This window comes from Battus philenor, unplaced genomic scaffold, assembly GCF_028537555.1.
Source record: "Battus philenor isolate CCGP_79_NKW_IND1 unplaced genomic scaffold, ilBatPhil1.0.hap1 SCAF_2, whole genome shotgun sequence".
Taxonomy (NCBI): Eukaryota; Metazoa; Arthropoda; class Insecta; order Lepidoptera; family Papilionidae; genus Battus; species Battus philenor.
The window spans coordinates 11,737,229-11,750,906 of record NW_027181682.1 but is presented as its reverse complement, the minus strand read 5'-3'; the positions used below and the strand labels follow the sequence as shown (position 1 = coordinate 11,750,906).

General features: G+C 31.8%; 1 protein-coding gene across 1 annotated transcript in view; it reads left to right on the top strand.

Moving 5' to 3' along the window:
- Nucleotides 1–31: 31 nt before the first annotated feature.
- Nucleotides 32–13,678, top strand: part of LOC137921937 (hydrocephalus-inducing protein homolog) — a 42,751-nt gene continuing 29,104 nt past the window's right edge. The window contains 24 exon segments of the mRNA XM_068764738.1: nucleotides 32–127; nucleotides 776–982; nucleotides 1,070–1,268; nucleotides 1,342–1,480; nucleotides 2,294–2,418; nucleotides 2,499–2,681; nucleotides 2,758–2,966; nucleotides 3,069–3,306; nucleotides 3,548–3,752; nucleotides 3,829–3,896; nucleotides 4,015–4,235; nucleotides 5,854–6,087; nucleotides 6,623–6,741; nucleotides 7,170–7,356; nucleotides 7,576–7,725; nucleotides 8,350–8,543; nucleotides 9,069–9,334; nucleotides 9,424–9,866; nucleotides 9,975–10,157; nucleotides 10,294–10,372; nucleotides 10,463–11,226; nucleotides 11,621–11,794; nucleotides 12,294–12,476; nucleotides 13,319–13,528. Coding sequence (XP_068620839.1) covers nucleotides 32–127; nucleotides 776–982; nucleotides 1,070–1,268; nucleotides 1,342–1,480; nucleotides 2,294–2,418; nucleotides 2,499–2,681; nucleotides 2,758–2,966; nucleotides 3,069–3,306; nucleotides 3,548–3,752; nucleotides 3,829–3,896; nucleotides 4,015–4,235; nucleotides 5,854–6,087; nucleotides 6,623–6,741; nucleotides 7,170–7,356; nucleotides 7,576–7,725; nucleotides 8,350–8,543; nucleotides 9,069–9,334; nucleotides 9,424–9,866; nucleotides 9,975–10,157; nucleotides 10,294–10,372; nucleotides 10,463–11,226; nucleotides 11,621–11,794; nucleotides 12,294–12,476; nucleotides 13,319–13,528 — 5,076 coding nt within the window.

Genomic DNA, 13,678 nt, shown 5'->3' with positions numbered 1-13,678 from the left:
TGTCAAACGAATGAAGTATTAGAAGCTCTATATGGAAATACTGCAAAGATATAAGCAAAATGGATACTTCACTTCGGAATTGTATCATCTACTTTCTAAAAAAAAATTGGTGGATGCGTCGGAAGAAGTAAGTTTAAACAGACAAGTTTTTATTAAATTTTCCACGAGCTAAACTTTTGAAGATATAAAAGTTATAAGATACAGTATACTTTTACATTCTCTAAGGCTTCTCAATATTAATAGGATATAGATAAACGAAAGATCACTCTACATAGCTCTATTTCGCTCGATAACAAGCCAATTTCAAAATATTAGGGAAATCGGAAAGTAATGTGTTTCTTAAGTTCATACTACTACATTTTTAACAAGTTTTTTTCTAATCAACAATATATTCATTTTCGTTATCAACAACCAATTACCATCTAGTATACAAATTTTCAATGCCAGAGCGGTAAAAAACAATCGGTTTTTTCTGTAAAATATATCGACAGAAACGACATTACTTTCGGGACCCTCTAATAATTTTTAAAGTAATTTTATTTTTTAAATATGATTTCGATATGTCAGCTTTGCAATAAGGTGAATATAATGTTGCCAATTATTTTTTTACTTCGCGGATGAAATAAAATTACATTTTCCCATTTTTATCTAAAACGTTATTGACGGCATAACGGCGGTATATCTACGTTAATTAATCATAACTGTATTTTTGTAATTAAATAAAAATGGCCTATAGAAATATATCAATTAAACATTGATATTATTTGTTTTATAGATTATACCATCACAGTATGAAAAGGAAATGAGAATGAGTACTGCTGATCGATTGGAAAATTTAAATAATATTAATATAGAAAATATCGTTAGAAACGGTGTTGAAAAACAATCTATATTATTATTTACACCTAGAATAATAGTATTTCAGAACTTCAAACCAAACGAAAAACATGTTGCGAAGTTTTTGGTGAAAAATATCAGTACTGTAAGTGAATCTAGAAATATTGAGCCGATATTATATTTTACTCCTTGATATAGTTCAGGTTGTTTATTATCGTAAAAAATATTACAGACCCCGACTCACCTGAAAATGGTGTTCAAGGAATCTTCAACTTTCTTTATAAAGCTTAATAGGGATCAGCCTATATCGAGACTGGCTCCTGGAATGAACATCTCGTTTAGCATCACTTTTGTGCCAATACAGTTGGAAGATTACGTACACCGTGTTGTATTTTACACTGATACAGACCAATATGTTTTGCCCTTAATAGGTAAGTAATAATTAACTCCACAGGGAAAAATAGATTGTAGTCGTATTTTATGTTTTTATTTTTTATTTTAAAGCTATGGGTCCTAAGCCATTATTAAATATTCCTGATCAATTAATACTTCCAAAAGTACCCTTGAAAGTTGAAAGTAACTACTTCTTGAATGTTCAAAATATTGGTGTTGTACCTTGCGGCTTTACTTTGGATGCAAAATGGTAAGAACTCATCAATGTTATTGGTTTTGTTGAAGTTTATTAAATATATTTTTATTTACACGGGATAAATCTGCAGTATTTCGAATACTATTGGATCTATTGTGACTAACAATATAGGTTTTGTGGTTAACTAAAATATTTTTAATAACTATTGTGAAAATTTTATTTATTAGAATATTTTTTATGAATTCGGTAAATAAAAAATTCTTATAACCTAATTTAATGATCCCGACATAGTTACAACCGCACGTTTGTGAAATTACTAAACATGTTTTCGTCTTATAACAGTCAGTGCCTTAAGACGGAAATGATGACTTACGGCGCTGAAACGTGGTCTCTCACTCAGAACCTTATTGGCTAACTCACCGTCGCTCAGCTAGCCGTAGGGCGTCTACGTCGGCTTCATCCATAGATTTTCACTAGGAAAAGTTTTAAGCGGTCTGCATCCAGCGTCGACTGTTTCCGCCGGATATTCTCAACAATCCGCAATCTTTGCGGAGTGTTGAGAATATCCACCGCAACCGTGACAGGTATCTCCGCCAGTAATAACGTGGTGCAGGGAACTAAGAGCCAAGTTATTTTAGCCGATTCACACTACACTTGGCATACGGGTTGACGAGAGTAGACTTTTGATTTCAAATATATTCGGGAGGTGCTGCTGTATATTGTCCGTGAATATTTTCCCATTGTCGGCTTTTACGGCATCCACGGGAGGTGAAGGCCCTACCTTCTCCTAACTATTTTATGCACCGGTATCACCACCATTTCATCACATTTTCATAATTAATGTACACAAATAAAAATAAATTCTAGTCCTTTTTCCGTTGAGCCAAAATCCGCATATCTCAACAGAGAAGAAAAAGTGGAAATTAAAGTTTCATTTAAAACCATGCACTTAGGAAATTCTCAAGGTACAATGCGAGTAATGTTTGAAACAGGTTAGTATATTTAAATAAAACAATTAAAGAAATGTTTTTTTTATTTTTCTTGTTAATAAGATATGTGTACAAATTGTAAGGTGAAATTTTTGCAATTAAATTGTCGGGCACGGCGCATGCTGCGAACGTTCAGTTAGAGAAAAGAGTAGTCAGATTTGCTAACACGTATAACGGACTGGTTCGACAACAAATTTTTAAAATTATAAATAAATCTGAAAATGTACTTACGTACATGTGCATGAACAACGAATCTGTTTACTATGGTAAGTCTATAAAAGTTATAAAAAATTTTATTCGGCCCAAAATGTATTTGTTACATTTTTTAATGACGAATTTTAGATTTCAAAGATAAGGTCAAACTCGCAACAGTTTTCTACAACCTCAAAGAGAGTGAAGTTGATAAATATGCAAAATTAGTCCGGTATGATGTTTTGAGCAGTGCCGATCATGAAAGAGTTTATACCAGAATATTCTACGATGAAATACAGGCGCTTGTTGCAGATGAAAGTTTATTTTTTCAAGACACAAATTTTTCGATATCTCCAATCGTTAGTAAATATGTTACGCTCTTTTACATAGTTATTTATTGGGTTTATCCATTAATTTAGAAGTTTTTTTTTATCAAAGATTAATGATACCTTTTTTTTTAGAAAGGTCAGTTGTGGCCAAACAAAACAAACGAAATCGCTATAACATTTTCTCCTAAATGTATAGGAGACCAAGAAGCCCTGGTTTATTTAGATATTGATGGCATTACTGAACGAGTCCCTTTAAAATTGACTGGTACTTCATTGCCACCAACGATACATTTAAATTTGGAGACTCTTGACATGAGCTCCGTTTACATAAATAAAAAATATAACTATGAAATTGTCGCAATAAACAAAGGTCAATAAACAGTTTATATTTTACATAATATTTAAAAAATGTCCGTTAAATCATATATTGTTTTATATACTTTTAATTATTTCTCAGGCCTCTGATATTTTTTAATCGAAAAACTTTCCAAGTTCCTGTAAACGTATTTGTTAAAAAATAATGTAATTAATTACTTATGAATTAACACAAGTAAAATAATAACATGTTAGCAAGAAAGGGACAACCTAAAGTAATTTGTATTCAATTACAGGACATATCAATGGCGTCATTGCTTATAAAGATGTCGTCACACTTTTTGGTAGCAAAATAACATGTACACCCGAGTATTACTGTCTCCGTCCTGGGGAAAAAGATACTTTCGTTGTTTCTTTTTTCAATTCTAATCCAGGTCCCTTTTTTGAAGAAATCAGTTTTAATATACGCGATACTGATGTGATATTGAAGGTTTATTTGAAGTAAGATTAAACAGTTTATTTTTTTAAAGATGTTATATTATTTTTACCACCATTAAAAGTAATATTAATATTTCAGAGGTGTGGTCATCTACCCATCAATAATATTCAATGTTCCTTCCCTTGACTTTGGAAATGTTAGTTTAGGTATATATAAATATTTAACTTATTTTGTAGACTATAAAATACACAGGAGCAATGTACGCATTACAAACGTTTTAAATAAGTCATGTAAATTTATGGTTGTTATATATCTTCATTCCAGGTGTACCCAAAATATTAATGTTAGATATATTAAACGAGTCATATGTACACGTATCGGGTACTGTAACAATACCATCCGATGGGTTGGAAGTTAACAGTATCACATTAACAGATTACGCAGTTGCCGATCTTCCGAAACCAGAGATACCTACATCGCCGAAAGAATTTAAGATCGTACCGAACAAAATTCTTATTGATCCGGAATCTACTGTTACTTTGAAGGTACTGTCTATTTCTTCGGGATATATTTTATTAGATATTTTTTGAAGGAATAATAAATTAAAAAAACCTTAGGGCATCTATTACTGAGCATGGGGTCCTCCCCCGTAAATTTTTAATAAGACCTGATGGACGCGGCCTGCATGCATTTGCATTTGATGTGATTGACGTTATGCTGCTAGCCGGCTTAGGCTTTGTGGAGCTTCATCGATATTAAGCCCTTGGAAATAGGAGGTCCGCGACCTAAAAAAAATTACGCTGGGTGATTGTCGAAGACAGACTATACCCGGGTTTTTTGTTTTTGTGTTTAGTGTAGTGTAAGTTGTGCGAGGCGAGGACTACTCGGTTAAGTTACACGTGCCTCCTTTAACAGCCCTCGCTTGAATGCGGGCTAGGCGGACGCAGCCGCCGGTGTCGTGGATATTTGTGTAATGCGTGTTCGGTACATCGTGCCCTATGGGGCCATCGTGCCATTAAATTCCTCTGTAAGAGCGGCGACGAGCGCCGAGTGCTTCGAAATAACCGAAAAACACTCCAATGAACCGGAGACTTTGCGGAGTTTGGTCGTTAGAATAGAGACTTCGTCGAGTTCTATATCCGTTAAGTATTGCGCTAGGGCTGTTGGTTCAGAGAAGGAGCCCCGGCATGGGGGCTTTGAAGATTTTGGCTGCTCCGCATGAACCGCCGAAGATTCGGGAGCGGAAGTGATGGGTTTACCTCTAGGATAGAGAGGCTTAGCTCAGGCTGATGTTACTGGAGGGGGGGGGGGACGCCTTTCGGACGTTCTCTCACAAAAACAAATGGCTGCGTCAACTACTACTGGAGGCGGGACAGCCCGAAGACACATCCGGCATTTCATGCTGATCGCTGGATTTCTTTACACTGGGGTGCAAGATGTCTAAAGAGGCTTGAAAAGCATGAAATACGTCCGATTATGCAAAACGCTGAGTTTGCAATCGAGCGGCCTGCATGAAGCGTCTTTCAACGATCATCACAAGGTCATCTGTTCTACTTGTGGGTGCTTGCCGGTCCGTGGCTTCCACTCAAGAAGCTTAAGGTTCCAGCAGTCATCTGTTCTGCGCACCATGTGGCCAGCCCAGGGCCACTTGGTTTTGCTAACCACTAACCACTTTGCACGTTTTGCTAATCACCACGCCATGAAAAGAGGTATGCTTGGGATTATTCTACGAAATTGAATCAAGAATGAGGAGATCCGTAGAGGAACGAGAGCAACCGATTTATCCAAGCGGATTGGCATATGGAAAACCATAAATGAAATATAAATTCTTAAAAACGAAAGTTCTGAAAATTTGTGAAGAGATCTTTGGTCCGAACGAGACATAAATAAGAACTAATTCTCTTGTAGTAAATAGCAAATAATAAACTTGCTATAATTAAAGCGAGAGAATTATTCATAAAAGGAACAATGCTTGAGTTAGGTAAAAAACGAATAAATACAAGTGCGTAACGTTTACTAAAATTCAGCACTGGTAAGTTTTAAAGAGGTTATGAAGCAAGCTATTTGCAGCCAAAATATCTCTTGAAATAATTTAAAACGAATTTTTAAAGCACACGCAAGACATTTTTAACCTAATTTATAAATAAAGTTTATTCCTTTTAGATAACATTAACGGCCAATTTAATAAGAAACAATCAAACTTCACTCGAGTTGGAGTTTGAAAAATCTGACAAGCGGCCTATTGTTTTGCCAGTAACGTACAACGCTATGGTACCACAAATAACACCAGCACCCGACATTCAACTAAGGGCATGTTTTTTGGACTTTCCTTACGTTAATGATGTAACTGTTACATCGAATGAAATTCAAGGATATTTCACGGTGGAAGAACCTGAGGTACATAAGCACTAAAAATATATAATATGACTGCAATAAAAAATAACCTGATTGATAATATAAGGACGAAATACTTTTAGTCTTAATTTTTAACTAAAAAATAAAATTGAATTTGTGATCGTTCTAAACTTTTTGTTATTAATATGTTAAAGTTTATAAAGTCCAAGTTCGGTCATAAGTACTATTAATATCATTATCGTGTTAGTCGATAGACGCCCACTGCAGGAAATATGCCTTCTCCAAACATCGCCACGATGACCGATTTTGCGCTACTCACATCCAGCGACTTACTGCGACCTTGACAAGATGATTTTGAAAATGTCCTTGTTTTGTTATGAAGAAATAATATAGAGTTAGGTAAATTATTCGTACTGATGTTAATATAATCATATCACCGTGCAGTATCATCATATTTTATTTTTGGTAAATAGAAATTTCGGCTGCATCAAGAAACAGTCGTGTTAATATAGCGAATATAAGATAACATGGTAAAAGTTAAAGGTAATTAAAATTTAGTGCGTTTACTAATTTTTAGGAATCCATTTTCGAAATATACACTGATGTAAAAGAAGGTTTCATAGAACCTAACAGTACAGTACGTTTTGCTTTAACGACAAGGGCCAAGGCTCTCGGCTCGCATGAATTTCCTTTGCGGTATGTAAGTTTTGATGCATTTCATTTATTCATGTTTTTACGAAGCGTTTAACGGATTAAAAACTTTACCGTCTTTTTATAAAACTATTGGCTGAACAATATGAGCTCAAAGTTGCTTTTTTGTACAAAAATTTTTATGTTTACAAATACTGTAGCTTGTAAGAAACAAGAGAACCTTTTTAGTAGTTGATTTCTAAAAAAAGTTTTTATGAGGGTCTTTTAAAATAAAAGTATTAAGAATCTTAATATTTTCAAAAGCTTTGAATATTGCTTCAAAAGATACGGCATTAAATTTATCCAATAATAATTATCTTGTTATAAAGTAATGGTAAATGTGATGAAAAATTTTAAAATGTGAGGTACTAGACATTAAAATTATGGAAGCAATCAAACCGTTATGTTTATCTGGCTTACATTTATCTGACTAGGTTACATCTGTTTGGACTATCTGAACCTATTCAAATATGCTATGTTACTGGATATGGAGTGAACCCCATTGTAACATGTAGCCCAACAGCCTTGCACTGGGGTCAAGTAAAGTTGCTCAAGAAGTCACAAAAGATATTAATAGTATGTAATGATTCTCCAGTTGAAGTTAAATTTAAGACTTCATGGGTGAGTAACATTGTTATAATGTATTTATTATCAATAGTACCAGTTGTACTAGTATTTTAATTTTTTACATTTTCACTAAGCTCTTGGTATACATTGATTCTTTACAATCTGCTCAATCATCATCTAATTGGTAAAAATCTGAAAATCGTCCACCGATAAAACTCTTTTATAATTATTTTCGTTATACATACAATAGAATAAAACTTTATTTATTTCTAGCTTAATCGCGATAATAAATGGCAAATTGAACCTGCAGAAGGTATAGTGGAGCCAGAATCTGAACTGAATCTCACTGTTAGCTTATATTTGGTTGATGCAGAGACGTACAACAACAAAATCGTCATTCAGTTGGAAAATGTTAAAGAAATCGTACGTAAATTATAATTATGTAATTTTTGCAAAAAAGTTTAATGAAGTGAGGAAAGAAAACATTCACCTGATAATTAACAATAGACCGTATCTAAAGTAAAATAAAATTTCCAGTTTATTTTCTACCAACATAAAATCATACAATTCGTTTATATAGTCACTTAAGATTTAATTTTATAGAAATGGTGCTTTTAAAAGTCATTTATAACAATAATGAAAAAACCACTAACGAGTTGACAATTTTAGATACCTTTTATTAATAAAAGAAAATTTTTTCGATTAAAGTTTTCATTCAATTTGTTATTTTAAATATATTTTTGAACTGATTTTGAAAAAGACGTTAGTTTATTATGTATACCAGAAATTGTTTTTTTGACATGGTTATTTAATAATTGTCTAATTATTGCCTTTGCTAGAAAACCTGGATAAATTGACACATGTAAATACATCTTATTTTTTTAAATAATTTTATTGCATTTTTAGAGTACTTATAAGTGTCCGATAAAATTAAATGCTTGTATAATACTTTATTGCTACGCTGACGAAGCATTTTATCTAAGGCGCTCAATATGCAATTCAGAAAATATTGATAAAATTAAAAAACAAGCGTTAATGTGATTTCAGTTCGTACCACTTACAGTAACCGGCGTCGGAACGAGTATAGTAATTGGAGAATTAGGTGATAAAATCGAACTCGGTCATAACTTTACCCGGATTTCTTTGAATAGAAAAGTTATGATGGAAAATCGAGGAACCCGGTTACACGCTTTAGAATGGAGTGAACATTATAAAACACCGAAAAATAAACAGCAAACCGCGTAGGTTTTTACATATTTTTGTATATATTGTGATAATGTAGTTACACAATCTTTTGCCAGTTTAATTATTCGTCACATTATACCCATTAAATGCCGTGAATATGTTTTATTTGTTGTATTTATTATGGTTCCAAATATCATGAATAACTGATATGTCATTTTGACCATTGTTCTGATCACCTTTTTAAAGAAAAAAAATGTGATTTAAGTAACTTTTATTTATAGTTGACATATGATCACTATCAAAAACTACAGAATCCAGCACAAGTCGCCTTAATAAATAAATATTATGATGTTGCGTGGAAAGTCAATACACTTCATGTAGTTTTGTTTAGGACAACTTCAGTGTCAAGATGAGCTTAAGACGAATATTGGACAAAGAAAATAATAGATACATTTTTTAGAGGAACTATGTTGTTAATAATCAAATTCTTATACACTTGGAAACATATTATTTAATATTTAAAGTTCTAAATTAAATCTGGTAAAAAAACTAATAACTCATATATCTACCTTAAATTTTAGAGCATTTTTCAATTTAGAACCTAGAAGTTTTAAAATGGGTGCTGGTGAAAAGTTAGAATTGACAATCACAGGAATTTCACATAAGGTAACCACAATAAAAGAAATATGGTATTTAGTGGGAAGCATCGAAGGCATTAATAAAAAGGAACTATTACTAGAATGCCAAATTACAGCAGAGTTTGTTGATCCGAGAATTGAAATATCTTCATCCTTTTTGGAATTCCAATATGACAATGGTCCCTATAACGAATTTTATAGATTAACAGGTGGATAATATTATTAATTATTAATGATGTTAAAAATCTTTATTATTTTTTTAACATTTCGTGATTGATAATGTACGATTTTTTTTTAGATATAGTAATTATAAAAAATGTTTCGTCACTGCCGCTTGATTTAGAAATTAGTATCAAATCACCATTTGCTTTAATACAAAAGCAAAGTTCATACAAAATTTTACCACATGAAAAAGATCTTTGTCATTGCATCTGTTATAATGAATCTGATTTGAAACTGGCTAATATTTTGAGTGATAATACCCAACAAGAATCAGTAAAGCTAATTGATTTTCTGACACTACAACCCGTATACCCATTACGCCCGGAAGGCTTGCACTTTTTTGAGGATATCAATAAAATCAAACGTGTTTTTAATTTGACATATTTTATTGAACAACATTTAGAAGATCAAGAAATCATGAAAGTACAAATTTTGTTCGATACAACGAAGCATACGTCTTTAAAAGCTCGAATTTATAGTGATTCGATGAAAATTAAATTTAAGGGACATAAAAATAAGGTACCTTGTAACATTAAGCTGTTTTTTTAGTAACAGTGGAACAGTTTATATATTTATAACTCATATGGTATATGGTCAGTAGGTCAAAGTCATTATTTTATTTTCCAGGACTGTGTTAAACTTTGCGGTAGAATAAATTTCCCGAATATTCTAGTGCTTACACCAAAAATTGATTTTCAATGTCTCTTGAATGACAGTATTGAAAGCAAAACAATTAAAATTCAAAATGTAACTCCGCTGATCGCTTGTTATCGGCTTAACTGGAAAAAAGTCTTGGTTACACCTACATTTGTAAGTTCTTAAATCAATTAAACACAGATTTTACTTTTATTCACGTCTATGGTAGTCATTTGTATTTATAAATAATAGTTATTCATGAATCAGTTCTAATTCTTAATTATCCTTAATAAACAATTTTATGTTTAAGACAATGGATAGAATTAATATGAACTATCCCGTCAATTTGCCAGATGTTAAAAGTCTACATTTAAGGACAGAAATTAGTAGTAAGTATTAAATATAGTTAAAAGTTATATTGATATTGTTTTTAAAGTAGTAAATATTAGTTAGTAAATATTATTTCTATATGATTGAAGCCTCTAATCCAAGTACGTATTTACCGTATCGATCTGAGATGGACACTGAGAAAGTAGAACACACTTCCATCGAAACAGAATTCCACGAGGCTGAATTGGAACTTAATATCAACACGAAGCAAAAGTTGATGAAAATAATAATGCCAATGTTAGGCGACGCGGGAGACCTGAAATTTAAATGGTTACACAAGTTCCCAGACACTATTGAGTACAGTGGTGATCGAATAAATGATTTATTACTATTAATTCCGCATAGAGGCAAACTGAAACCAAATGAAATACAGTACATTAATGTAATGTTTCGACCACAAATTGACATGAATGTTCGTGGTTTGCTGGAATGTCAAGTTCTAGGAGGTCCATCAGAATTCATAACAGTGACGGGATTATCTTCAGATTTAATGTATTCACTCAGCACTCGGGAAATAAATATTAAAATTAGATCCTTTCACGAGAATGCATACGAATATGTACATATTACTAATAAAGCGTTGTTGCCTTTTGACTTTAAAACTTATTTAAACGAACCAAAATTCGAAAATGATCTTTATGGAACTATTTTGGACATAGATCCAGCCGAAAGTATATTACAATCAGAAGAAACTGTTGATATAAAAGTTTTTACAAGACCAGGAGTGTTAGGTTACTTTGAAAGAGATTTTCTTTTAGAAGTTGGACATTTGCCTACAGTTTCGATCAAGGTGTTTGGATGGGGAGTTATACCTCAAGTATATTTCTCAATACCCAGGCCTAACCTAAGCGAAGTATGTATCTTATAAACCTTTTTAAAATTTTATAAAACATTATTATTATCATAATCAATGTTTTCATCAACATCAAGTTTTTGAACGCATTTAAACTAAATATGAAACTATTAAAATCTATAAATTTTATAAATAAAAATATTAATAATTTCCGAAATAAAAACTACTAAAGGTCTCGCTAAATGCGAAGTAATATTTCGGCGCCAAAAATTATACGCAATTTCTCTGCTTATAAAAAGTATTATTTCTTTGGTCCTGAGTTATTTTGCACTATTATAAACGGAATATATCATTGAACACCAACAGACTCACAGTATTACTAATGAATACGCTATACGAATAACAAATCATGGTTAACAAATTATTAATTATATTCTATTGATTGACATTCCAGGTTAATCCAGAGGTCGGCTATCATGCAATTGCCGCGTTAACTAATGAATACCTAGATTCACTTAATTTGATGTTCAAGATACCAACATCGGAACATCTAAATTCTCCACTAACTGAAAAATGTTTTGAAGACGCTATGTTACAACGAGACTGGGATATTATATGTCCATCTTGGGTAAAGTTAATTCTAGGATTTTTTTGCGCAATACGTTATTTTTGATATTATTCAAACTAAAACCGTGTATCAAGGAACACATCGAATCAACATCAAGAAGCCGGCATTAATTTTTTTTTGCTAATTTATGTACATAATACGAAACATTTCTTTAACCCAAATTTTTGTCCCATTAAATACATTTGTTATATAAGACAAAAAAATAGATCAAGATTATAAGTTGTAATAAATTTAATACCAAGATTCAAGTGATATTTTTAAGTAAATCATTATGTAATAGTATTTTTAGTTAACAAAATCAAAATTATTAACTAAAAAAAAATTACATTCGAATTTTTTCCAAACCGATTAGTATTTTTATAAGGACGTTTTTAAAGGTTTCAACGCAAATTGTAGATATTATTATGGTGAACCTAAATTTTTTTCACTATTCGTATATTTGATATAATGTTTAATTTCTTGGTCGTTGGCTATTTTTAACAAATGTCTAAATTTTTAGGACTCTGTTCCGACCATTATGGATATTGAAATGTCGATTGAAAGAATTTTAGTTATTAATTATCTAAAATTACATCCAGAAGTAGTCGCTGTACACTCTTCAAGTACAAGGACAAAGCCTATTGCTGGATTTAGCACTGTACCTTACGTTATAGATTACGGTGTAATTATTACTGGATGTACGGTAAAAAGATAAATCTTATAAATCTATTTAAAAGTTAAAAACATACGTTATTTTTATTACTAATAATCGCAAATAATCAATATTAAGTAATTGTAAAAAAAATACACGGTGTAATAAAAATAAGTTATGATTATAAAATAGTACAATGCAATAAAATAGTATCGAGTTGTGAAAGTATGACTAATATGATTAGTAAATTGCTTTGATGTAAAGGTGTATTTTAGGCAGGTTAGGGTGTTTATGGGGCGATATCTTTTGATGGTAAGTTATAAAGTTTTTCTACACATAAATAGTCTTAACCTAAGGTTACCTAGTGTGTAAAATACAAAAATGTCTTTAAAAAATGTTAATTCATTCATAGATTGTAGTAATCGTGGGCCTTTACACAGAGATTGACAAAGTTATTCGGTAATTAAATGACAGAGGTTTTTTCAAAAGTTTACTGAAACAAAAATTTTTTCATGTTCCGAGTCATCTCAGTCGCATAAGGATGTTAAATTATTCGCCTCGCTAAACCCATTCGTATCTCGGAATTATAAATACAAAATTGCTATCGTTAAAAATACTTTCTTTTTTCGGGTAAATATAATATGTCGAGGCTCCAGATGAAGCCAGGAAAAACGTCGCTAGCGCTAGTGCTATAATTATAGTCTTTGACGGTCTTCTTAGATCGCTGTTAATATTAGACTCTCTTTCTGCTTTAATAATGAATATTCGATCCCTAATAATAAATAACAAAAATATATGTATGGACAACATGTTCATTAAATTATAATACTCGTAAAACTGACTTTATCTAAGTTGTAAAGCTCAGCAATAACATGTAAAAAATAATTTTTCAGGTTCATTACACCGTTGAAGTATTTAACTACGGCCCGTTAATCAGCAAGTTATACTTAAGCAAGAGTACCAATGTACCCGAGTGGCTAAGTTTAAAGTTATGCGGAAAATTGGGCCCTGGCGAAGTAGGACACATTGATATAACGTTTGCTACGGATTCGGAACATTTTCCAGATCCAGAACAGAACGTGGAAGCTTCTATCAATTTAGAGGTATTTTCGAACTATTTCTATACGACCTTATAAGCTAGCAAGTTTAAAAAATACTAAAGACGTATGAAACTGGCAAAATTGCTAACCTTAGATAAATTCGCGAGCTTGAAATTTTAGGATAAAATTTGATTTTTAAAACTGTAAGAAATA